Source organism: Hippocampus comes, unplaced genomic scaffold (genome assembly GCF_001891065.2).
Source record: "Hippocampus comes isolate QL1 unplaced genomic scaffold, H_comes_QL1_v1.1 scaffold64, whole genome shotgun sequence".
Lineage (NCBI taxonomy): Eukaryota > Metazoa > Chordata > Actinopteri > Syngnathiformes > Syngnathidae > Hippocampus > Hippocampus comes.
Genome location: NW_017842053.1, coordinates 947,151 through 970,461, shown reverse-complemented (window position 1 = coordinate 970,461; position 23,311 = coordinate 947,151). Strand labels below are relative to the sequence as shown.

At 42.2% G+C, this 23,311-nt stretch overlaps 2 protein-coding genes across 4 annotated transcripts; both read left to right on the top strand.

Moving 5' to 3' along the window:
* Positions 1-1,005: 1,005 nt before the first annotated feature.
* wnt8b (wingless-type MMTV integration site family, member 8b) lies at positions 1,006-9,795 on the top strand. The gene is made up of 6 exons (XM_019859853.1): positions 1,006-1,168; positions 3,262-3,295; positions 4,805-4,943; positions 6,375-6,500; positions 7,017-7,159; positions 9,050-9,795. Exons 1-6 carry the CDS (start codon positions 1,098-1,100, stop codon positions 9,617-9,619), a joined length of 1,083 nt encoding a protein of 360 aa, XP_019715412.1. The 5' UTR covers positions 1,006-1,097; the 3' UTR covers positions 9,620-9,795.
* A 4,632-nt stretch (positions 9,796-14,427) lies between these two features.
* Positions 14,428-22,564, top strand: hif1an (hypoxia inducible factor 1 subunit alpha inhibitor). 3 transcript variants are annotated; one of them, XR_002167017.1, is made up of 8 exons: positions 14,428-14,884; positions 16,163-16,413; positions 17,282-17,430; positions 17,513-17,658; positions 18,492-18,598; positions 18,681-18,737; positions 19,678-19,788; positions 20,105-22,564. XR_002167017.1 is itself a non-coding variant. In XM_019859851.1 (8 exons), the coding sequence occupies exons 1-8, from the start codon at positions 14,699-14,701 to the stop codon at positions 20,171-20,173; spliced, it is 1,083 nt and encodes a 360-aa protein (XP_019715410.1). In that variant the 5' UTR covers positions 14,429-14,698; the 3' UTR covers positions 20,174-22,564. The 3 variants fall into 3 exon arrangements, 2 of the variants coding, with proteins under 2 accessions (XP_019715410.1, XP_019715411.1); XM_019859851.1 differs by having other exon boundaries at positions 14,429-14,884; positions 18,681-18,744; XM_019859852.1 differs by lacking the exon at positions 14,428-14,884 and adding an exon at positions 15,693-15,712 and having other exon boundaries at positions 18,681-18,744.
* The last annotated feature ends 747 nt before the right edge of the window (positions 22,565-23,311 follow it).

The following is a 23,311-nucleotide window of genomic DNA, read 5'->3' as shown; positions in this document are numbered from 1 at the left end:
AATTCTTTCGTAAATCGAGGACGACCGGCTAAATTGCAACATGAATATAAACCATAAAAGTCATTACAGGGATGGACAAATGTTAATAAATAAATAAATAAACGATATGAACGAACTTTTTTTTTTTAAACAAGATTTGTTAAAGGATCAAGTTTAAATCGCCTGATAGCCTTACAATGGGGACACTGTGGCTAATAAGTACCAGAATATAAAACATTTTAATTCTGGAAATTGATTTTTTTTTTCCAAATATCAAAAACTATTTGATCCGGTTTTAATGATCTTCATGTTTTTAAAATAAAGAAATAAATCAAGTTCAGCTAAATTGTTCTAAACCGAAGACGCAATGCAAATGATTAAGTCATTTTACCAGCAGAATAAATAGTTTTATTTTGATAATGACATTTAACATAAAAAAAAAATACAAACTATTGACCGTTTTAAAAACGTAAAAATAACATCCCGAAAAAAAACCCGAACGCTTTTTACACCAAGAAATAATGTTCCAGTATCGGAGCTCCGTCGTAAACCGATGATCGGCTGTATTATTTTTTTTCTATTTTCCAATTCATCACATGCACGACGACCCTCTGAACAGCGTGCAAATATTAGACGAAAACGAAAAAAAAAACCCCAACTCGACGACTGTGATACTTTGACGCAACGACGCCATTACTGATTGAATCACAAACACATTTTGTGTTTTATCAAGCCAACATGTACGTCCCTAAATCCCCCCTGACAACCGCTTCGATGTTTTTTGTTTTTGGTTTTTTTTTGTTTTGTTTTTTTAGCGTTGCACTTTTTCCCTTTAGTCGCAGACGAAGTAGATCGTCCCTCGAGGCCCGGGCTGCCCCTTTTTGATCATCTCGGGTCTCCTCTCACCGCTGCGACTCTTGGGATTGGCCGCGAGGGTAAGAAGAAGGCGGAAGGGGGTCGGGGGGGGGGGGCAATCTTTAATTAAGCAGATAATCTCTTGTTGAGGAAGAGAGTGGCTCCATTTCAGAGCGCCCCCTCCTCATCCTCCTCTTCCTCTTCCTCGTCCAGTTTTGCAGGAGAAGCTCTTCCAGTCTCCATCTCCTTCGTCACCTGTCAGCATGTTCGTGCATTGGGAGGTTCGCTTCTACATTTTCATCCTGCTGGCGCACATGAGGTCCTACTGCTGCTGGTGAGTGCAGTCCGCCTGACTTCTGATGCATGGACGTTTTTGCATCATCGTATATGCATTTCATTTTGGAGGGAGCCGTCGAAAGTAGGTGGGTGTGGGGGGGGGGGGGGTTCTTAAAAATTAGCAGAGAATCATGTTGTAAGAATGTTGATAGAGAGCAACTGCAAAATGATCTGGTTTTGTTGTTTATAATGTTTGGGTCAAACGAACTGACAACATAATTGATAAAATCCTAAAGAAAATAGTGTTCATGAGAGCATTGCATGAAATGAAATGTTCTCGATTTGTTATACACATTCCAATGACATTTTTGGAAAAGTATCATTTCAAACTTAGAATACATGAAATATATCCATCCATCCAGCTCTCCACACACCCGTTATCTGAACCGCTTATCCTCACAAGAGTCACATGATCAATTGTGGAACGTGAAGAGCACAAGTGCCTAAGTTAAATTTTTTTTTTTCTTCAAATTTTGTGAGTGAGTAGATAAGTACGCAGATGATCAAGTAAGCAAATACGTCTATCAGTAAACGGGTAAGATAGGGAAGAAAATTCAAATTAAATAAAGAAATCAGTATGCAAATAGGTATAAGAAAGCTTATAAGTATAGAAGCAAATCATAGGTAAGTAGATAAGCAAACAAAAAGTTACAGAGTAAGGAATTAGGTAACAATAACTATATGTTAAAAAGGAACAAAATCATAAGTAAATAAGAGAAAGTTGGTCAGTAAATAAGTTAGCAAATAAGGATGTACAATAAGTACATTCATCAGGAAGTGAGTAAGATGCAAGTAAGTAATAACGTAATCGAGTAAATAAGTACGGTAAGTAAATTTACAAAAGATACAAAAGAGAGGAGCACAACCAGATTACATTTGAGATAATATTAAAGAAAAACAGAAATAACATCAAGTCAAGTCAACTTTATAGTCAAATGTGCTCGAGAGGAGCCGCTGCGGGTGCCCGCGCCGCCATCAACACAACAGTGAACATAAAATGACAAAATAATACAACACAACACATAAGACAAAGACAGTCGTGCAATCTCAACCACTTTTTCTGTTTGTTGTTTGAAGCAGTTATGGATTAAAGAGAGAAAAACATCAAAACAATTATAAATAAAAAAAGGATTAAAACAAATAAAAAAATTAAAGTGAAACAAACAAAAAAAAATATATTCTAAAATTAGTCCAAACTACAAAGCCTGTATGCTGAAACATAATTTGCTGGTGTCAGGAGACCCCAAACAAAACAGAACAGCAAAAAAAATAAATAAATAAAAAATAAAAAATCGTACTGTTTGTTCAATCGTGTAACCGTTTTCAACACTTCAGATTTTTCAATAAGAATTGTGATTTATTTATTCATAATAATAAACAATAATGGTTGAAATAACTGAGCCATCGTATAGATGTGTGAAAATTTTTTTTTAAAGATTTTGACATAGCAGGTTGTGTACATTTTTATTATTTTATTTTATTATAATTATTAATAGAATATTTGTTCTGTGTGTATGCATGTGCGTACCATATGTTCATCGAATTGAATTAATAAATCATGATGCTGGTATTACTCTCTTTTTATGAAGTAGAATATTATAGAGTGTTATTTTCCTGATTAAGAATGTAAAAGTTTTTTTTTTTTTAAAGTGCTGGGTTGGAACAAATTAAGAACATTTCCATTCATTTCAGTGGGGGAAGATGACTTGAGATATAAGTGCTTCAATTACTGACATGGTCGCGGAATAAATGAAACTTGTATCTCAGGGCACCGCCGTATTGATATTGACGATACCGCCAGAGAAATTGGAGTTACTATCGCAGTCTGCTCGTTGTTTGTCATTCGCAGTTAACCAACGTCGCCTTTCCTCACTCCAAATGACTTGAAATGATTTCCCGCAGCCTCCCGTTCGTTTCCTGATGGATGTAACTGAGCTGTCACTCACGTATAGAAATAGCATCAGCAAAGTGACTATTATGGGATATTTCCGTCCTTATCGGTTGTGTGTGACAGTTTCCCATGCGCTAATGAGCGGAATGTGTTATGGACACTGAGCTTCCCGGAGTTGAATAAGCTGTCTCCGTTTCCAGGTCAGTGAATAATTTCTTGATGACTGGACCCAAGGTAAGCCAACTTCCTTTTGATCTCTCCTTCCCATCCCCAGGAAAAAAAAAAAAACATGCTCCCGCTTTTGCTTTTTCCTTGCTGTGTGTGTGTGTGTGTGTGGGTGTGGGTGTGGGTGTGTGTGTGTGTTTCTCCCTCCTTCACATGTTTTTGTGTGGCATCCATGCAGGATTAATGCAGCCATATTCTTCCTCATTCTTTCCCCTCCTGCATGCGTACACTTGACCTTATTGGGGAGGCTGTGTGTGTGTGTGTGTGTGCGTGTGCGTGTGTGTGTGTGTGTGTGTGCAGCAACGGGTGAATGTGTTAAGAGGCAAGGGCGGCTATTGCTTTAGTGGGTGGTCATCATTAGTGAGACCCTGGGCCTCCGTGTGTGTGTGTGTGTGTGTGTGTGTGTGCGTGTGTGTGTGTGTGTGTGGTGCTACTCTCCACCTAAGCAAAAAAAAAAAAAAGCCACTTGAGACATATTAGCCGTATGATCATTCACACGCTCATCGTGGTGGGCAGGGACCACATCACAATTATAGAAATTGACAAAAAAAAATCTAACGGAACTTCTGAATGGGCCATATTTATTTTGCAATTTAGAACACTTTGGGAATAAGAATAAAGTTGGAAAGGCTTGAATCGGTGAAAAAAAATTCTAAATTAGAGGTAAAAATCCACAAATGTTAATTGTAAGCTAAATTTGGGGGGAAAAATAAATAAGTATGAATGAGCTGAACAGTTCAAAGTTGGAATGGTTTGAATCTGCCAAGAAATGTGGAAATTAGCAGGAAATAATTCGAATAAAATCTTAAGTGAGAGCTTTTATTTTGGAATTTTGGAATAGCCATGATCTGAACAGTTTAAAGTTGAAATGGTTTGAATCGGTCAAAAGAAATGTGCAAACGAGAGGTAAAAATCCCCAAAATTAAAATTTTGGACTGTTATTTTGAAAATGGGAAACAAAATAGAAATAGGAGTGAGATCAACACATTCAAGTTGGAAATTAGAGGTACAACCCCCAAAATGTAATATCAGGATTTATCGTGACAAAAAAAAATGGAAAAGGAATAAACTCACATTTATTAAATGCATACAGTACTTATCACACTTCTACTTATTTTATACACTCATTAACACACATATTGGGAATGTATTTCAATGCACACATTAAAAAAAAATAAAATAAAAATTGCCAGCATAAAATATTTCTAATATCGGAAACAAATTGCTGTGTCTGCCCAGGTTCATGTGCATTTAAGAGGCGGGGCTTGGTGAGGTGCCCCGTACCTGGTTTGTGTGAGTGTCTGGGCGTGAGCCGTGGCTGACAGAGTTTCTGCTCAAGTGTGCTCACTATGTTTCTCCCGGCGTCCAATAAATGGCCAAAAAATAACAACTATGGCTCTCCTTTCCCACATGATAAGAGCATCCAACAAATAAGTGTACTGTAAAACACCTTACAAATCTCTTGTGTTGGATCTCGGTCAACATTCATGGACTGATCGGGTTGTGCCTCCCTTGCAGGCGTACCTGATCTATTCCAGCAGCGTGGCGGCGGGAGCCCAGAGCGGCATCGAAGAGTGCAAGTACCAGTTTGGATGGGACCGCTGGAACTGCCCCGAGAGAGCCCTGCAGTTGTCCACACACAGCAGCCTGCGCAGCGGTAAATGCGCTCATTTTTTTGAACGACTCGTTGAATTTTACCGTGTGACAAGTCGTCGTGTACAGTTTTCGCTCATTTTTTTGAACGACTCGTTGAATTTTACCGTCGTGTACAGTCTTGCCCTCACCGGTTGATTCAACTAGTAAGGCAATTCGGTGCACTAGTAGAGCAACGAGGGAGCATAAGTAAAACAACTGTCTCATTGTAATGTTCTTTTTTCATTGCTTCGTGACATTTCTGTCCGGTAGAAGAGCAATTTTAATATGCTAGTAGAGCAACTGTTGGTATTTTTTTGGATGTCCCTTAGTAGTACAGTGGTACCTCGACTTATGAAATGAATTGATTCTAGAAGAAATTTCTTAACAAGAAAAGTTTGTAAGTAGAGACGCGTTTTCCATGTAAATGCCCTAATCCGTTCCAAAATTCAGACATAAGTGTTTTATGAATCATAAAAATGCATCAAAATATGTAACAAATACATGTTACAATTAGATTATTGCACAATAAATGAGAACTGTGCATAATGTAAAAAAAATCAAGTTGGCCTCACTAATAAGACAAAACAGTGCGCTGAATTGGATTCAAGGAGTTTTTCAGCGCCGCCATTCCCAGTATGGGACTGTTGCGTTGCCTTTTGTTGCACGTACCAAAACAAACAGACTAATCCAACGGTCTCGCTGGATCATTGCTGGTCGTGAATGCGACACACAAAGCCAATTAGCATCGGGAAGAAGGCTGGCTGCAATGCGCATGGAATTAAATTCACCAGACGTTTGAATCAGGGACAACAGAAAGTGACCATTTTTAATATTCTGCTGACGTTATGTTATTGTTCAACATTTAAGATATCTTTTTTTAATGTTATTTTTTTTTTTACACTTTTTTTTACACCCCAACATTCCACCCAATTTTTATCTAATTTAATCTGTTGGAAAAAAAGTGGGTTGTAAAAATTCAGATTAAAAAAAAAAGGAAATTATAATAAACATCAATTACTTGCAGATTTTTGCTCTTCAAAATGCAGAAACGCTCACGCAAGAGCTGCTGTCGACCATGCCTTATGCCGAGAGTTGCCACACGACCAGGCCCCGCCTCTTAAAGGCACACAAATATCCAGCATCAAGGCACGACAAGACCTACATTATTTTCCAATATTTTATGCTTGAAATGTTTCTGTACAGTGTTCAAATACATTTACGTTGTTTTTAAAAAGTCTGTTTCAATATCTTTTGATGTATTTAAAACATGTGGGGCGGGGTCAAAAAAGTTTTTGGACTACGGTTTCGTGATTTGGTGGATTTTCACCTCTTGTAGGTGGGTCTGGAATGTATGGAGGTTCGCTCAAAAAAAAGAAAGAAACTTAAAACAGCATTATGGCGACCTGTAGTATTCACGGGATGATGATGTTGATAAAACGCGTCTCTCTGCCAGCCAATCGGGAGACGGCGTTCGTGCACGCCATCAGCTCAGCTGGTGTCATGTACACACTGACCAGGAACTGCAGTCTGGGCGATTTCGACAACTGCGGCTGCGACGACAGCCGCAACGGGCAACGAGGTAAGAGACTTCTGATTAGATTGTAAAAATATCATCCGTCGTGCCTTCTTTCACCCTCTCAGGGACAGCGGTTACGACAGTGGACAGCTTATCATGATCATATCATGATCACGATCGCCTGTAACCTGATAACATGAGAGGCTGCCCACCGCAGCAGCCTCCTGTGCCCGAAAGGGTTCGAATTTCTTTTTGGCAAGAATTTGTTCCTGTGATGACGGCCAAAAAGAATTTAACTACTCATGTCTGTCAAAAAGGAAACTCAGTGGGGTATGTCTTGATTGTTATTGATTAAAAAAAAAAAACGACAATCGCAAACAGTATGATCTTGATATCAAGTCAAGTCCAACTTTTTTGTCAAATGTGCTAACAAACAGCACAGATGAAATTTCCTCCCTCTTAAACAGACAACATACAACAAGAGGAGACGCTGCGGGTGCCCGCGCCGTATGTTATCTTAAATGCCTGTAAATGCATTTTCTCTCTTTTTTTTTTTTTTTTTTCTTTCCCCCCTTCCAGGTGGTCACGGTTGGCTGTGGGGCGGCTGCAGCGACAACGTCGGCTTCGGCGAGGTCATCGCCAAGCAGTTTGTCGACGCTTTGGAGACCGGGCAAGACGCCCGAGCGGCTATGAATCTGCACAACAACGAAGCTGGCAGGAAGGTAATGGTTCAACATCCAATGATGTCTTTTGGCTTCTCCACACACGCGATAGAGACGTTGATATTTTTGGGACTCCTTCTGAGCCCTCCAGTTGTTTCCACCCCCCCCACTAATAGTCCTCCGCGAGTGTGCCACCCAAGCATCCCCTTTCACACAGCAATAAGTGAGGTGCCACTCGTCCCCGATCATAACAGTGTGTTCGCTGTACCAGAAGGGCCTATTTACCGGCCCTGAATGACAATCCCTCAACTCGAGAATCGCAGGCATGCAAGCCTAATTGGAGATCCAGGGGAGCCAGACATTGCGCAGGGTTTCTGTATTATCCCCCCTCACCCAAACCCCCCTGTTTTTTTTTTTTTTAAATAAGTGTTTAGTTTTATTCTTGCAATAAGGAACCCACATTTATGTTGGTCTTTGTCCGGCTCTGGAGGTAGTCTGAGGGGACCACAGGCATGCAGCTGAAGTGCTCTTTGTTGACGGTGCCTTTGCAACCCCCCCGTCGGGCCCCGGGATCCCCATGGCACCTGGAGCATCATTGTAACAGAAAAAAATGGGCATAGAAAGAAAAAAAAAAATCCTTTTTCATATCCCCACTCAATGGGACTCTCCATTGGGTCTTGTCACTCTCGGAAAACATGATGATAATGAACGGGCTAAATAAATACTGGCGTTTCTTGAAGTGGGGGGTGTACAACGGGGACTCGATGTGAAACTTTTGGATCGACAAAAAGGAAGAGGGGACGTCTTCTTTTCAAGCGGCAGATGTTTTGTGTTGGTTAAAGTCAGGAAGCGCCAACGACAACAAAAACACAGCCGAGGACTTGGAGGCGGTCACCTCTTTCTTTGACTGTGAGTTCACGCTTTTGTTTTACTCGAGTGCGGCGTCTTGAAAACACCATTCGTTTTTGAAAAGACCCCGTTGAGGTGACACTGAACATCCCCGTCGGTCTCTGGGATGGAGTTTTAGTACCTCGTGGCTACTCTGCTGCGCTCTAATCTGGACAAAATATTTACGACATCCACTTGAGTCACCTTCCTGACCCACGGCTTCCGATGCCATACATTTGGATTTTTTTAAAGTAAACGGAAAAAAAAAATATCTAAAGCCTTTGGGATGTATCTGGTGGCCACGCCCAGGTCAGCTGTCGTCGCCTGTTTTAGATTTCTCGCTCCTCCAATACACCCGATTCAAATGATCAGGATCGTTATCAGGCTTCTGCACAGCCGACTGATGAGCTGATCAGTTGGATCACGTGTGTTGGAGGAGGGAGATATCAAAAACAGGCTGGATACGGGCTCTCGAGGACCGGACTTGGGTACCTCTGGTCTCAAAAAAAAGTGGGGACTCGAATACAAAACAAACTGAGACAACGAGGCACACCTGGACAATACCCGAGTGGCTGCAGGAAGCTGATTGGTAGACGCAAGGAACAGGTCTGATGAGAAAACCCAACAAGCAAACCAAACTTGAAAAAAAAAGGACATTGGGAAACAAGACATAACATGGGGAAAAAAATGCTAACGCTAATCGAATGAAATCCAAACAAAAACACAGATCGCGACAATTTGCCGTCAATCATCTTTTCTGATCAGTTCAGTGAAATTATGGAGTCGTCCCTCACCGTATCGGGCTCTCTCGATATCGCAGATTTTTTTTTTTTCACTCTTTCGCAAGATTTAAAGATACACTAATCAGTGCCCGGAGGCACTCAGCACATAGATTCCAAGTCACAGATACTACAGTGGAGAATGTGGACACAGCGAGCTCAAGTGAAGCTAATGTGCGAGTTTTTAAAAAAAAAAAAACTAGCGTATATGATTTCCCGAGGTACGCCCGACGAAATCATCAGCCTATTGAACGCTCACCGGCTTGGTTTATCTCGACCGCAGGCGGTCAAGGGGACCATGCAGAAGATGTGCAAGTGCCACGGGGTGTCGGGGAGCTGCACCACGCAGACTTGCTGGCTGCAGCTGCCCGAGTTCAGGGAGGTGGGCAACTACCTGAAGGAGAAGTACCACCGAGCTCTGAAAGTCGACCTCCTCCGCGGGGCCGGGAACAGCGCGGCCAACCGGGGGGCGGTGGCCGAGTCCTTCAGCTCCGTCTCTCGCAAGGAGCTGGTCCACCTGGAAGACTCGCCCGACTACTGCTTGGAGAACCGCACGTTGGGTCTGCCGGGCACCGAGGGTCGCGAGTGCCTGAAGAAGGGGAAGAACTTGAGCAAGTGGGAGAAGCGCAGCTGCAGGAGGCTGTGCGGCGAATGCGGCCTGGCCGTGGAGGAGCGCAAGGCCGAGACGGTGTCCAGCTGCAACTGTAAGTTCCACTGGTGCTGCGCGGTCAAGTGCGAACAGTGCAGGAAGACGGTGACCAAATTCTTCTGCGTGAAGAAAGGAGGCGCTAGGGGGAGGAATGAGAGCGCGGGCGGACGGCGTAAGACCCTCAAGCCCGGCAAGAAGCACTGAGCCTCCCCTTGGAATACTTTGGGTCAGATTTGGGAGTGGGGGGGAACAGTTGTACATTTCCAGAAATGAAAAAAGACAATCTCAAGCCAGTTGCTTGAAATATACTCCAATAACTCCTCCGCCTCTCCCGTCAAATTCAGAGAGATTTTCCATCAGTCCATTTTCCGATCCGCTTTGTCCTCAGAAGGGTCGCGGGGGGTGCTGGAGTCCATCCCAGCCGTGTTCGGGCTGTAGGCTGGGGACACCCTGAACCGGTTGCCAGCCAATCACAGGGCACACAGAGACAAATAACCATTCGCGCTCACACCTCGGGACAATTTTTAGTCTTCAATCAGTTTGCCATGCATGTTTTTGGAATGTGGGAGGAAACCGGAGTACCCGGAGAAAACCCACCCAGGCCCGGGGAGAACAACAGCTGGAATTGAACGCGCTAACCACTGGACCACCGGGCCGCCTCGAGAGACCATCTCAGGATTTTTCTGGCAAATTCCATTTAGGTTTGGGGAAATGTACACAGGCAGCGCGGCGACCGAGTGGTTAGCATTTCTACCTCACAGTTCAGAGGTTGAGGGTTGGAATCCAGGCTTTTCTCCAGGTACTCAGTTTCCTCCCACATTCCAAAAACAAACCTCTGAGCTTCATTGAAAAACTAAATTACAGGTGTCAGATGAAAATTTTTGCCTGCGCCCCCGAAGGACCCCCCCCCCCCCCCCCCGCCTTAAGTCATGATTTCCGAGACATTTTGGGAGCAGTCTTTCCAGGACAAATCACTGTAAACTTTCAACGAATTGCCTGCGTTGATTCTAAGTCATCCGGGTCATGACAATTCATCCGAATTTGAACCATTTGTTGCCCCCCCCCCCGATGTATTTAAATGTATATAAGATGAAGCACTTTGTACTGTACATTGTTAATTTATTGCACCGCCTTACCTTAGTTGTTTTCTTATTAGTTTGGTTTGTTTTCTTTTCGGCCGTAATGAAAGAAGAATAAATCCTTCCTTGGTATCAATTCGCCTCCTCTGGCGACTTGTCGTTTTTGAAGTAAACATGGCGCGACTCCTCGCATTGTTCACGCGAGGGGGGTCCGGGTCCTCAAGGTGGGGTCGGCAAAGAAAGGAAAACCCTTCAACTTTTCTCCGTCGTGGCTTTCTCAATTTCGCTCACACAACAAATCCCCCCCCCCCTCCCTCCATCTTGGTAATCCTCAAAAGAACGCCTGAGTTTCTTTACTGTTTAATACTAGTTTAATTAACTTTGTCCAGACGGAGTAGTATAACCCTGAAGGGGGAGGGGGAGGGGGGGGCAGATCTTTGGAGGAGGCCATGAGGCAAGTCGCCGTTATAAAAACCATCCCGCCTCTAATTTTGGATGCTAATCTCCTTTTTCACGCCGCGCCTCCTTAGCGGTGTGTTCAGGCAGGAGCGGGCGGGGGGGGGGAAGAAATGTTGGGGAAACTTGTGCAAGGCTTCCTGCGGATGTTTTATCCCACCGGGCCCACCTATTTGGCTCCTTTCACTTCTCTAGGGCCTGCCTTTGCTCGATTTAACAATGCGCGGCGAGCTAATCAGCTCTCTCGGAAATGCGCCGCTGTCGAGGAAGGTAATCCCTCCTTCTTCGGGCGCTCTCAATGGCCTGTCGCCTCCGAAAGGACTTTGGGAAAAGGCTTTACACAGATTCACACTGTTCCCTCAAAAGAAGTTAGTTCACGTATTGTGCCCCAACAAGTGGCTTTTCTAAACACATGTCTGCTGAGCCAGGGGAAGAAGTGCCAGGCCCGACCTGGCAGGGGCCAGCGCATGGCAGCCGAGGGCCAACCCCTTAAGACGAGAAAGGAGAAGATTAGAGGTCCCCATTGAGAAAGAAAGGGGGGGGAGCGGTTTCTGCACCTTCCTCCTTTGGCTCAATAATGTGTCAAGGAAACACCTTGTTGACATCTTATTTAAGCAAATCATGATAATCAAAAGATACCCCCCCCCCTCCCACGGGATCACTCAGCCCGGCATGAAAAGCGAGCATTCCAGACATGTTGCCTTGTGGACACTGAACTGCCCTCCCCCACCCCCAAGCTAAAATCTAAAGCTATGTAAACATGAATTGTCTAAAAACAACAACAAAAAAAAAAAACCATAACTTGCATTTTTTTGGGCTAGCTTATGTTGAAGCAACTATAAAATAGAAAATTATCAAAATAATTTTAATTTGCCCAACAATGCAAGCTAGTGGTTTCCTGCTAGTGAAGCGCCACTTTATGTTGATCATGACTCAGACACACAAACATTTGCCCCCACCCAACAGGCGCCCCGACCTCTGACCGAGGGGTCTGAAGTTCCATGTTCGCGGGGCGGCCCTGCCATGTCCAATTTGCCGCTGCACATGAGCACAAGGTGGCGGGGGAGAGATGGACGACAGCAAGCAGGAAGTGCCGGATTTCAAGTAGCCTCTTGCTCACAAATGTTTGTTCAAAGGCAAAAGTACTCACGCTCTGCTCGACATGTGGACACATTTATCAAATTTATTAGGAATGTATCTTGGATGTTGAAACAACGTAAATGTAAATTGCTAGTCCGCCATGTTGGGGGCCCAGATTTGCGTTAAGCTAGGAAACATTTATTTATGTTTGTAATGAAATCCGAAAAATAGCACCTTATACTGTATTTTATAAAAACTGAGTCATCATTTAAAATCCTCATCGCTATACCTCTGCTCTTTCTTGGCTTCAGGTAGTTCTCTTGCGAAATGTTAGCATAAAAACAGTTAGCACGTTATGACTTGAGTTATTAACGTTCAAAAATATACCCAAACGTAGGGCACAATTTCAAATCCTTATCACTCTATCTCAGTGCGTTCTGTGGTGCGTTTGGAAATTCACTCTGCGAGAGTAACAAGACTCTGAGAGTGGGTCTGTTTGGAGAGGATTAGCGCAACATTTCGGATTTTAGCAACAGTCATGACAAATTGGCAAGATTCTCCTTTTTTGCTGAGGCCAAAGTTTAAAATAGTTCTACAAGCCAAAGCCAACTTGGCACACGAATCCTTCATGAATCCAACAGCTAACAGGCCTATTCAATTTTCTTGTTAAATTAAAAAAAAAAAAATAGACAAAGATGGTTGATTCTTCTTGGATAGCAAGCAAAATGAAGAAGAAAAAAAAAACAGATTCTAATGCTTGAGAGAATCCCTGACTAATAGGATTTAAGGCTTAGGAGTTCTGGACCTACAACACCTAGAGGGGCGAGGGTCAATATGAATGTGAGAGAAAGCCAACATGGATGAGAAAGAGGGAGGGAGGACACCGAACGCATCAATCATGTGCTCCCATTACCCCAAAATCTGTGGAATGCGCATCAAAAATTCCTTGAATAGCGCTCTGATCGACTTCCACGGAGGAGTTGGAAAAAAAAAAAGAGCAGCGGATAGAGAGGAGACACTTGTGGTGCATTATCAGTCAGGATTGAGACACAAGCTTCTACAGGGGAGGGGAAGATGGCGGGGAGCTCACCGGGGTGCTCAATCTCCCTGCTCATCCACACGAGAATGGGGAAGGAGAGGAGCATCAGAGGGATAAAGCTCAGCTCATCCCACTGATGTGCACAGGAAACACAAGAGCATGGGAACCAACCGGGGAGCCTGAAGCGGTCGTTGAGGTGCCCTGCTGGGTGGAGGTGACTCCAGACTAAGTCAGGAGGAAACAAACATTACGCTTCGCTTTCAGGAATGTGTTCATTTGTGTTGCGTTGGGGATGTTTTGGGGGCTTTTGATCCACTTGGCCATGTTTTGACAAACTTACTCAGCTCAAGGCATTAAAAAGGGGTAGTCAACCCCAAGATTTTCTTTATGGGAATACGTTCTATGTGCCTTCACTAGACTAAACATGGCATTCTGATTACTATTGCGTTTGTGGAATATGAGTTAAGCAGCAAAATCCCCCGTGTTTACAGTATAGGCATGTCAGAGAGCCGCCATTTTGTCACATTCGTCAGCTATTTCTCATGTGCCACAGGGTGACACGCCGGTTGACTGGTTAGCATGTCCGTCTCACAGTACAGAGGTCTAGAGTTAGAATAGGTTCCTCCCTTCCAGTGGTTAGCGCGTTCAATTCCAGCTGTTGTCCTCCCCGTCCCTGTGTGGGTTTTCTCCGGGTACAGTACTCTGGTTCCATCCCACATTCCAAAAACATGCAAGCTAAGGTTCATGAAACACCCTAAATTGTCCGTAAGTGTGATTCGGAGTGTGAATGGTTGTTTGTTTATGTGTGCGCTTCGATTGGCTGGCAAAAAGTTCAGGGTGTAACATTAAGACAGGTGTAGGGAACTCCGGTTCCTCGAGAGCCATGTCCTGCCTGTTTTCTATCCCACCCTACTCCAACACAGCGGATTCAAATCATCAGCTCATCAGCAAGCCCTGTCGAGGCCTGAAACAATCATGAACAGTTGAATCAGGTGTGTTGGAGTAGGGAGGGATCGAAAACAAGCAGGATATGGCTCTCGAGGAATCCTGCACTAAGATATGCTCCAGCACGTCCGCGACCCTCGTGAGGATGAGCGGCTCCGATAATGGATGGCTGGATGGGTGAATACAGTATAATCCGTGTATCATTCGTTCTTTCGTTTTTCAACGAATGATACACGGATTCAGTATGTGCCACTTGCATGGAAAACGCATTCTTATGTTTCAGAAAAGGAGAGGCGACAGCACCCTCTAGCGTTAAAAAGCGTTTTATAACATTTTCTGCCATTATCTCGCCACTACGCCAGGTGTCGCTCTTTGATTGATGAGGGACCTCCGCTACATAGTTTTCAGTTCATCTCGCTTGTTTTCCGGATGTCAACACCGTGTGTAAACACCCATTCAGTCCAGCGCGGAACACACAACCGGAGGCAAGTGTGCCCTCTCGGCGATATTTCAGGATCATTTCAGGAATTATCAATTTCCCTAAAACGTAAATATTAACCCCACGGTAGAGTGTAACTTGGCGGTGAAGCGACTGGAGAAAAAAACACCTCTCAATTTGGTGGCAAAGACGACGGACGGGACTGGAGGTATTCTGCTGATTTGGAACAGGCAGGTCCGACGACCATGGCAGCGGCGACCGTCGTGGAGGCCGAGAAGCCGGCGGCGAGTGAAGGTGCCACCGCCGGCTTCTCTGGCGTCCACGAGCCGGCCTGGGACGACTCTCAGCTGCGGAGGTATACGTTTTCCACCAAGCCCATCCCCAGGCTGTCGCACACCGACCCCAGAGCTGAGATGCTCATCAACAACGAGGTAAGAAACATCCACGATTAAACCTACAATTGTATTAATATCATATGTATTATGCATATTGACTGTTTTTTTTTTCACATTCGTACCTTTTAGTTTGTCCTCATTTTTCAAACAGGACTAAAGTGCGTAAATATCACGCATACGTACCTGTACTATGCCTATAAACAGGTTTTGCATGCTCTGCGTATACTGGGTATATTACAATTCATCAATATGTCATTATATATCTCAGTATTGTACTTTGCTTTTTGCAATATTTGTATAAATGACGAAGCAGACGAAGGAACGTTCCCATTCATTTTAGCCCCAGCCAGGGGCTACCGCGTGAGATGGAATGTACTGTATAGTGTGCATGTGTAATAAAAATGTTTGCAGTTATCTCAGCAGCTTCAATTTAAAACGCCGCGCGGACGTGCGCTCATTATCATTAAAAAAACAACAACAAAAAAATAATAAAACAACAACGAGTGCGCGCCTTTTCTAACTTCCTCCATGCGGCATCGGGGGCGCGCCTCGGTTGTACGTTCGTGTAGTCACGTAGCCCACATCTTCACCGTGTCGGATTGTACTCGCTGGTGTCTAATGGCAGTCTTGCCTCGCGCTGCTGTTCGGGTGTCGGGATTTTTTTTTTTTTTTTGTCTTCCCTTTTCATCACATCGTAACTCAGTTTGTGTGCGTGCGTGTGTGCGTGTTCTGAAACAGTGGTGCTAAATCATTTCCACGGGATGTGGTGCTTTAAGGTATCCGTTTAAAAAAACAACAACAAAAAAAACGAACAAACTTGAGACCTGCTTATCGGACAGCCATTTTCTTGTGATATATCTTAAGGTGATGACTCCTTATAACCAGTGAAAATGCACCCATTTCTGCCGCACACAATAAAAAAGACTACGGGCTCAAGCCTTTAAGGGTGACTTATATGTTTTTAAAATTTAATCTGACTTTCAAAGTCCCATAATTTTCCTCATCTTTGCCCTCTTTTTCAAAGGCCGGTATCATTTGAAAAATCTATCATTCAGATTGCTATGGAGATTTAAAAATATATTTTACTGATGTCTCTGTGTGGGCCGTTTGACAACGATGGGAAATTTGAAAAGTGTACTCGGTCTAAAGGGAATTTTCAAAGTTGTGAAAATCACAAGGACGACATCATTTCAAGGCGTGTATAGTGGGAAGTAGAGGCGTCAAAACTCATCAATTCAGTCATTATTCTCTGATTTCTGTCGTCCTTCATGAAAGCAGGCTAATATATACTGTATGTACTGGACGTATTTGCAGGAGCCGGTGGTTTTAACAGACACGAACCTCGTCTATCCTGCTCTCAAGTGGGACGTCGCGTACCTCCAAGAAAACATCGGCAACGGCGACTTCTCCGTCTACATCGCAGAAAACCACAAGTTCCTCTACTACGACGAGAAGAAAATGGCCAACGTGGAGAACTTTGTCCCCAAGTCCCGACGACTTGAGATGAAATTCTCCGAGTTTGTGGAGAGGATGCAGCAAGTGCAGCAAACGGGAGGGGAAGAGCGGTAAAACCGATGAATTCTATCCATTCTTTTCAATGATGTTATGCTTTTTTTTAGTTTTATAAAGAACATTATATAGAGTGCAATTTATTTTTCATTCTAAAAAATACATGACGGAGTTTTTTGGAGTTTGTTGAGGCTGCCTCAAAGGATTAGTGGCATTTCCGCTCATTTTATTGTGGAGAGATGATATTCATGCGCATTATTAGTGTTAAAATTGGCTCCTGTTTGAGTTGAACTCTCACTCAGTAAAGACTCGACAGTATGGGATTTTTCATAAATTATTTTTCATTTCATTTTGACATTTGTTTTTTCAATTCCCCTAGGTTTAAATTGTTTTTATGTTTTTGAAATGGTTCGTTTTAGATGAGTTTTATTAGTTTTAGGATTAGTTTTAGTTTTTAAAAATATATTTATGGAGCATTAGTCGAGTGCAAGATTAAAAAAAAAAAAAAAGGTCCCCAATCTCAAACAAGTATTTGACATTCCTTCTTTTGTGCAGATGTACAGCAATACGGACATAAATACAATACAGTCATAAGCCCTGAAAGTTGAGGTAGGCTGTGAACTGACAAAAATGAAAACGAAGCTGTAAATTTTTTTGTTTTAGTTTCATAACTTAAGATGTCAATTCAGGTAGTTTTCATTTTTTTAAAAAAGCTAATTTTTCTTTTTTTTCTTTTTTTTTTTTTTTTTTTGGTGACTGAATTTTTTTTGTTTTAATTTTTACATCCGGTTTCTTTTTCATCTAATAACTTTGCTCTCAGTCCATCCCCTTCAAATGCAACTGCATCAAAGATGACGTATTTTATGTGTCGATAAACGTCGGCGTTATTATTTCATCGCACGTGTGTATGCTTCCGTTGCCCAGGGTGTACTTGCAGCAGACGCTCAACGACACGGTCGGAAAGAAGATCGTGGTGGACTTTCTGGGTTTCAACTGGAACTGGATCAACAAGCAGCAGGCCAAAAGGAACTGGGGCCAGCTGACATCCAACCTCCTGCTCATAGGCATGGAGGGTACGCAGGTTTCACTTCTCATAGGCTGTTTTTTTTCCTCATCGGAATTATTTTCGAATCATGTAATATTCTCCGCGCTCAGGCAACGTGACGCCGGCGCATTACGACGAGCAGCAGAACTTCTTTGCACAAATCAAAGGCCACAAGAGATGCATCCTCTTCCCTCCAGACCAGTTTGAGTGTCTGTATCCTTACCCTGTCCATCATCCCTGCGATAGACAAAGTCAAGTAAGTGATGATTATTATGAATCAAATTAGAAATCAACTTCTTTTCTCATGTAGTGGGCCTGTGATATTTATTTACGCCAAAGTACCAGGCACCAGTTCGGGGTCAACCGTTTTGGCCGTCTGAGGGAGGAAGGAACACGTTTCTATAAATATAATGTTAGAAGTATTTTTTTTTTCTCCAGTGAGATGAAAATACCACAATGACTTTTTTGTTGTTGTTTTCATCAATTTTCTTGATTCATCTAGCTCAGAAAGTCTGACTGAAACGAATGGTATGAAAACCAAAGCAATATTTCCCATGTGAACTAATGCAAATCTAATTATTCTGTTCCAGATGCCCCAAAAAAGTATGATCAAAAGATACGTCTCATAATAGCTGTAGCTCTATATACATACTTTTACATTTATTGGGGGCTTACGGAAGGCAGAAGCCATTTTTGTACTTTGCTTCAAGTTCATTCTTGAATTCTTTCGTGTTTCTCGGTTTCTTCAGCAAACGTCTGTTTCTGTGGAATTGTGTTGAAAGGTTTCAGCAGACGGCAAGGGTTATTCCACAGTCCAAGCTTTTATTAACAACTCCAGGAAATAAACACGGAGGCAACTTTGGTTACAGTTTGAAATGTTTCACTTCAGAGTGAACTCACTTTTGTTGCCAGCGGACAGTAAATTGACACTGTTAAATTGACACTGTTGTAGCAAAATTTCATTGCTTTTGTGTTGTCCCATGAAAATATGTAACAGCATGCAAAAAATGTGTGATTCTGTTACTGGCAACCATACAACCAGAATGACACTATATCGTAGCGCTAAATGTTGTTCTTTGTCATTTCTAGGTGAATTTTGACAACCCCGACTATAATAGGTTCCCAAATTTTAAAAATGTTGTCGGCTATGAAGCGGTCGTGGGCCCGGGAGACGTGCTCTACATCCCCATGTATTGGTAAGAAGAAGTTTTTATGTGCGCAAGCATGAAGTTGTTCAGTTTGAAGTGTTCCTCATTCGTGTTTTTCTTTCGCCGCCAGGTGGCATCACATCGAGTCCCTGCTGAGCGGTGGCGTGACAATCACAGTCAACTTCTGGTACAAAGTATGCATTTTCAACAGTTTTAAGTACAATAGTGCCAGGAGATATGAACTTAATTGAGTAGCACTCTACAATATTGCACTTTATAAAAACATACAGTCATGACAATTAAAACTGTAAAGAATTAGAGTTTTGTCCCCTTTTTTGTTTTTGCTCCTATTGAATGAAAATTGTGCTGCTCCTTCTGGTGTGTGCATCTTGGCCACCTGGGGGCAGTTTAATATCGACAATCGGATATACACGGGGACAGTCACGCCTCGGTAAAATGCAGTTACATGAGTCATTCTTTGCAGAGGATAAATAATATATGCCTGTAAATCTTGTTTTAACCAAACGTTTGCTATTAATACACGACATTAAAAAAGAAGTAATAAAATGTTTCTTTTCTAATTGTGCGGAACAATGTGCAGGATTCGTTGCTCTTTTTGTTTTCTTGTTGACCTCGCACGGAATGCACTGATGACTTTGCCCCTCCTAGCTTAGCGTTGCTATAGTCATGTAGGTCGAAAGGGCCGTGCCGTAGGTACCTGATTATATCCGCGGTTGCAACACCACATCACCACATCACTCACTATTTATGGGCCTGCTTTTGGTGTACCTGATTATATCCGCGGTTGCAACACCACATCACTCACTATTTATGGGCCTGCTTTTGTTTGTTAGCATTGAACTTGCTTGTATCTCTGGCAAAGCTATGTGGTTGGTTTAAATTGATTTATGTTTAGTTTGACAGTAAACTTAAACCGGGAGTGGCATTACAAATTTAAGTCGCTTTTTGTAAGAATGATTTCCTTTCTGGCTCACTCACATCTTCAGGTATCACTGTACAATATCACTAGAATTTTTTTTTTTATAGCATAATTGTCCAAATCATTTGTAAAATGGTCTTTTTATTTTTTTGAGTCAAATTGTCATGGTCCTGATGTCTGTGTTCAGGGTGCGCCCACGCCCAAGAGGATAGAATACCCACTGCGAGCCCACCAGAAGGTGGCCATCATGAGAAACATCGAGAAGATGCTGGGAGAAGCGCTCGGCGACCCTCGACAAGTAAACGTGCTTCACTTCCTCTTTTTTTGGCACGATCAACTCCTGCTCAGAGCCAACATTTCGAATCAGACCTGTATTTAGGTCACCTACGTTGCGTGAAAATCCCTGCGGCACACCCGACCCGGCCAGCAACCCACTTTCTGCTTACAGTATATTTATGTCTCACTAATGTCACACTTTTAGAGACATAAAAAAAGGCAATTAGATTCTTTTTCAAAATGTTCAGTCTCACTCTTACTATCAATCCTAGTTCGTGTTATCTTAATATAATCCCCTTGCCTATTTTTTTTTTTGGTGTGTGTGTATTCCTCCTCAGGTGGGACCTTTGCTCAACACCATGATCACGGGTCGATACGAAGATCCCCAAGAGGAGGACGACCATTGAAATTTTCGCCGTCTTGACTTTTGGACTTTTTGTCGCTGTGCATGGCAATAAGCGGCTATCTTGAAACCATCGTGCTTCTCAGCGTGCCATCGTCTTTGCCCATCTCATGGGAGTTGACCGTACTTGAACAAGATTTTTTTTTCATTTGTATGTGTGTGTGTGTGTGTGTGTGTGTTTTGTTTGATCTCGTTTAGTTATTTATGTCAGTCAGAGTTCTCAGAATATCTAATTTAAAAATAACTAAATAGGCGACTAGGGTGTGCGGCGGATCGTAGCTTTTGGAGCAATCTCAGTGACAAACTACTAGTGAAGGAGTAGACAGCTTTTTTTTTTTCTTTTCCATTTTACGGCACGGACACAAATCGTAAGGTATGAAGTTGACCTGACAATTTTCCTTTCAGTTTTTGCAGTCCAACTAGTATTTTCGTACCACGCATTGAATCATCCGGTATGGTGATACCTGTGGCTGCTTGACAGGGGCTAATAAGTCCTTGAGTTAAAACTCACTTCCAGTCCACGGTAAGTGCGTCTCTCTGGTGTCGCGAGCTCACTTCGCTTCGCTAAAATATCAATCTACTATGCCTTTCAGTGACTCTTCCAGTATCTTCGTTGCAACCTGCCGATGACACTCAGTAAATCTCTGAGCTCAGCGGTCATGCTTAATGTCAGGAGTTAAAAAAAAAAAATGTGACGATACATGTTATGGAGTGTCTGTGGGATAAAAATGTTTTGTAACAGTTCCTTCTCATTTGTTTTTAGAATTGCGTGAGCGGATCAAATCCTCCACTCCTGTCTTGGCTACGGAAATTTAGTCGGAAATCGAAAAAAAAAGTAAGCATTTTGTATTTTCGTAACTGGTTCATGTTCCTCCATTTAGCTGCTGTCCCTTTTCACCTCACCTTATAAGATCGTAAAATGTCCACCAGTCAGGAGGTTAAGCACAGTTGCCTTCTCCTTGTTTACGATTTTTTATTTTTTTTTACGTTGTCATCGCTCATGGAAGATGAAAAAGGCGAATTTTGAAAAAGGACAGAATACAAAGAACTCATCAGTTTTGAAATGTCGAGAGTAAAAGTTAAAAGTTGTCCAAAAAATCGACTGAAGGACAGTCAAGTCGCTGTGTTACAGCTCAACCGCTGTTGACATGAAACAGAAAGACATTTTTCATTTTAAGATGCCACATTTAACAGATTTCATAAAGTCGCATATTTTTGACAAAATTCTGGAATCTTTCAGTGTTTTTTAATCACTTTAGGCTCATAAATTGAGAAGATGTAAACATTCGTATCACATATCTAAAAGTCATTAAAAAAGTCTGTAAACGCTTTCGTACATTTAATGGGACAGCCTCTTGCTTGTTTCATACAAAATTTTATTACTTTTTTTTTCCAGGATGAAAGGTTGGAAAAATATCATTGTTTTTCCACTGAGAGATTAAAAAAAAATAGTCACAAAAAAGCTGCAAACACATTTAATTGGACAGAGAGTTGTGCTAGTTTTATACTAATTGTGATTTTTGTTTGAGGTGTGTTTGGAGCAAATGAATTCACGTGAGCTACATTGTTTCAACCCCTAAAAAAAAAAAAAAAAAAAAAAATTGCAGCTTTGTGGGAGCGAAGGCTAGCGTGCTAATAAATCAAAGTACAGTAATTATCTGAGGATTAATATAGTGGGATTAAAAAAAAAAAAAGGGAGTACCTCATATATCATGGAGCCAAACTTTAGCCGAAGGATTACTTGTGTTATTTATGTTATAATCATTTTTGATTTATACTTCAAGGACTATAGGAGTAGGATTAGCAAGGATGCCGTTTTTCTTTTAAAGAAAGAATAGATTCAATATTGCAGCTGCGGATTGTATACGTTTAGCAACATTCAAGTGAAGTCTTCCCTGGGAAGGACATTTCCACTAAGGCTCATTTTTAAGGCTTAGACTGCACCCATGATCAGGTTTAAAGCTACTTCTTAAGTTTTATGACCGTTTGTGTGATTACAAATATTCAATAGGCTGCATAGACTGCTATCGGATTGGACTGAGTGTCATTCTGCTGTTTTATTTATTTTTTGTGTGCGTTGTTTTTTTTTTTTTTTTTTTTTGAAACACTGTGCGTCATCGTACTTCTGCAGAGCCATACATTGAAGACACGTTCAAGTTTATTCTCTTGTATATGTGCCAAACACCTCAGAAACCAGTCAAAGCCGATCTGGTTTTACTCTTTTGAAGCACACATTTATCAAAAGTAGAATTGCAAAATGTGTGGAATCATTTCCGGTAAAATTTCTAGAATGTTTCTGGTGAATGACCACGGAAGGTTAAGGTGGTTGAGTTTGAAAATACAAGCGGTGCCTTGGGAATCACCTGTATCACAAATCATATTCTCCAATTGAAATCAATGGAAATGCGGAAGGGACTGAGTATTTTGCGATACAGGCATGGTCACGTCACAACTTAAAACTTCAATCTCAAGGCACCACTGCATTCCAAATTGAACTTTTCATTGGGAATTCTTGGGAATTATTTGGGGTATTTCAATGAAAAGCTCATGAAAGGTAAATATATGCATAATTGTTTTGTCATGAGCTCTTTACCCTCATGCCAGGGCAATGCTCTACCTTGATTGCGTATATACCCCCCACCCCCCAAAAAAAATCAACTAAGTTAAGCCTCACAAAAATTCCCAGAGAAAATTTCCAATTAAAAAAATTCCAACACTTTTGCAACCTGTAGTGATAGCGATTACAACTATGGCATTACAAAGGGCAACGTTTGCAGGATTTCTTGTTGTCAAAGGGACAATTTGCAAGGAAACTCTGGTGTAGTTTTGGTGGATCTTAGAGTGTACTGCAGAACGTCAGCTACTGTGTAACTCAACTCCGGTTCACCAAAGCTCACCATACAAATGAAGTGTTTTTAATTGTTGCTTGTTTACACTTCCGGTTCACACGCTGCTCCCAACTTGCTTGGATTGTCAAAACGTACTACAACAGTAAAAAAAAAAAGCACTTGCGCATCTCCAAATTTTGTTTTTGTACCTAAAACAATCCGATACACTGAAAAAACATTTTTGGGCTTAGAATTTGCGGCTTGGTGGACTTCTGGTCCGCATGTGGGCCTCTCACTTCTGTGAGATTGAATGT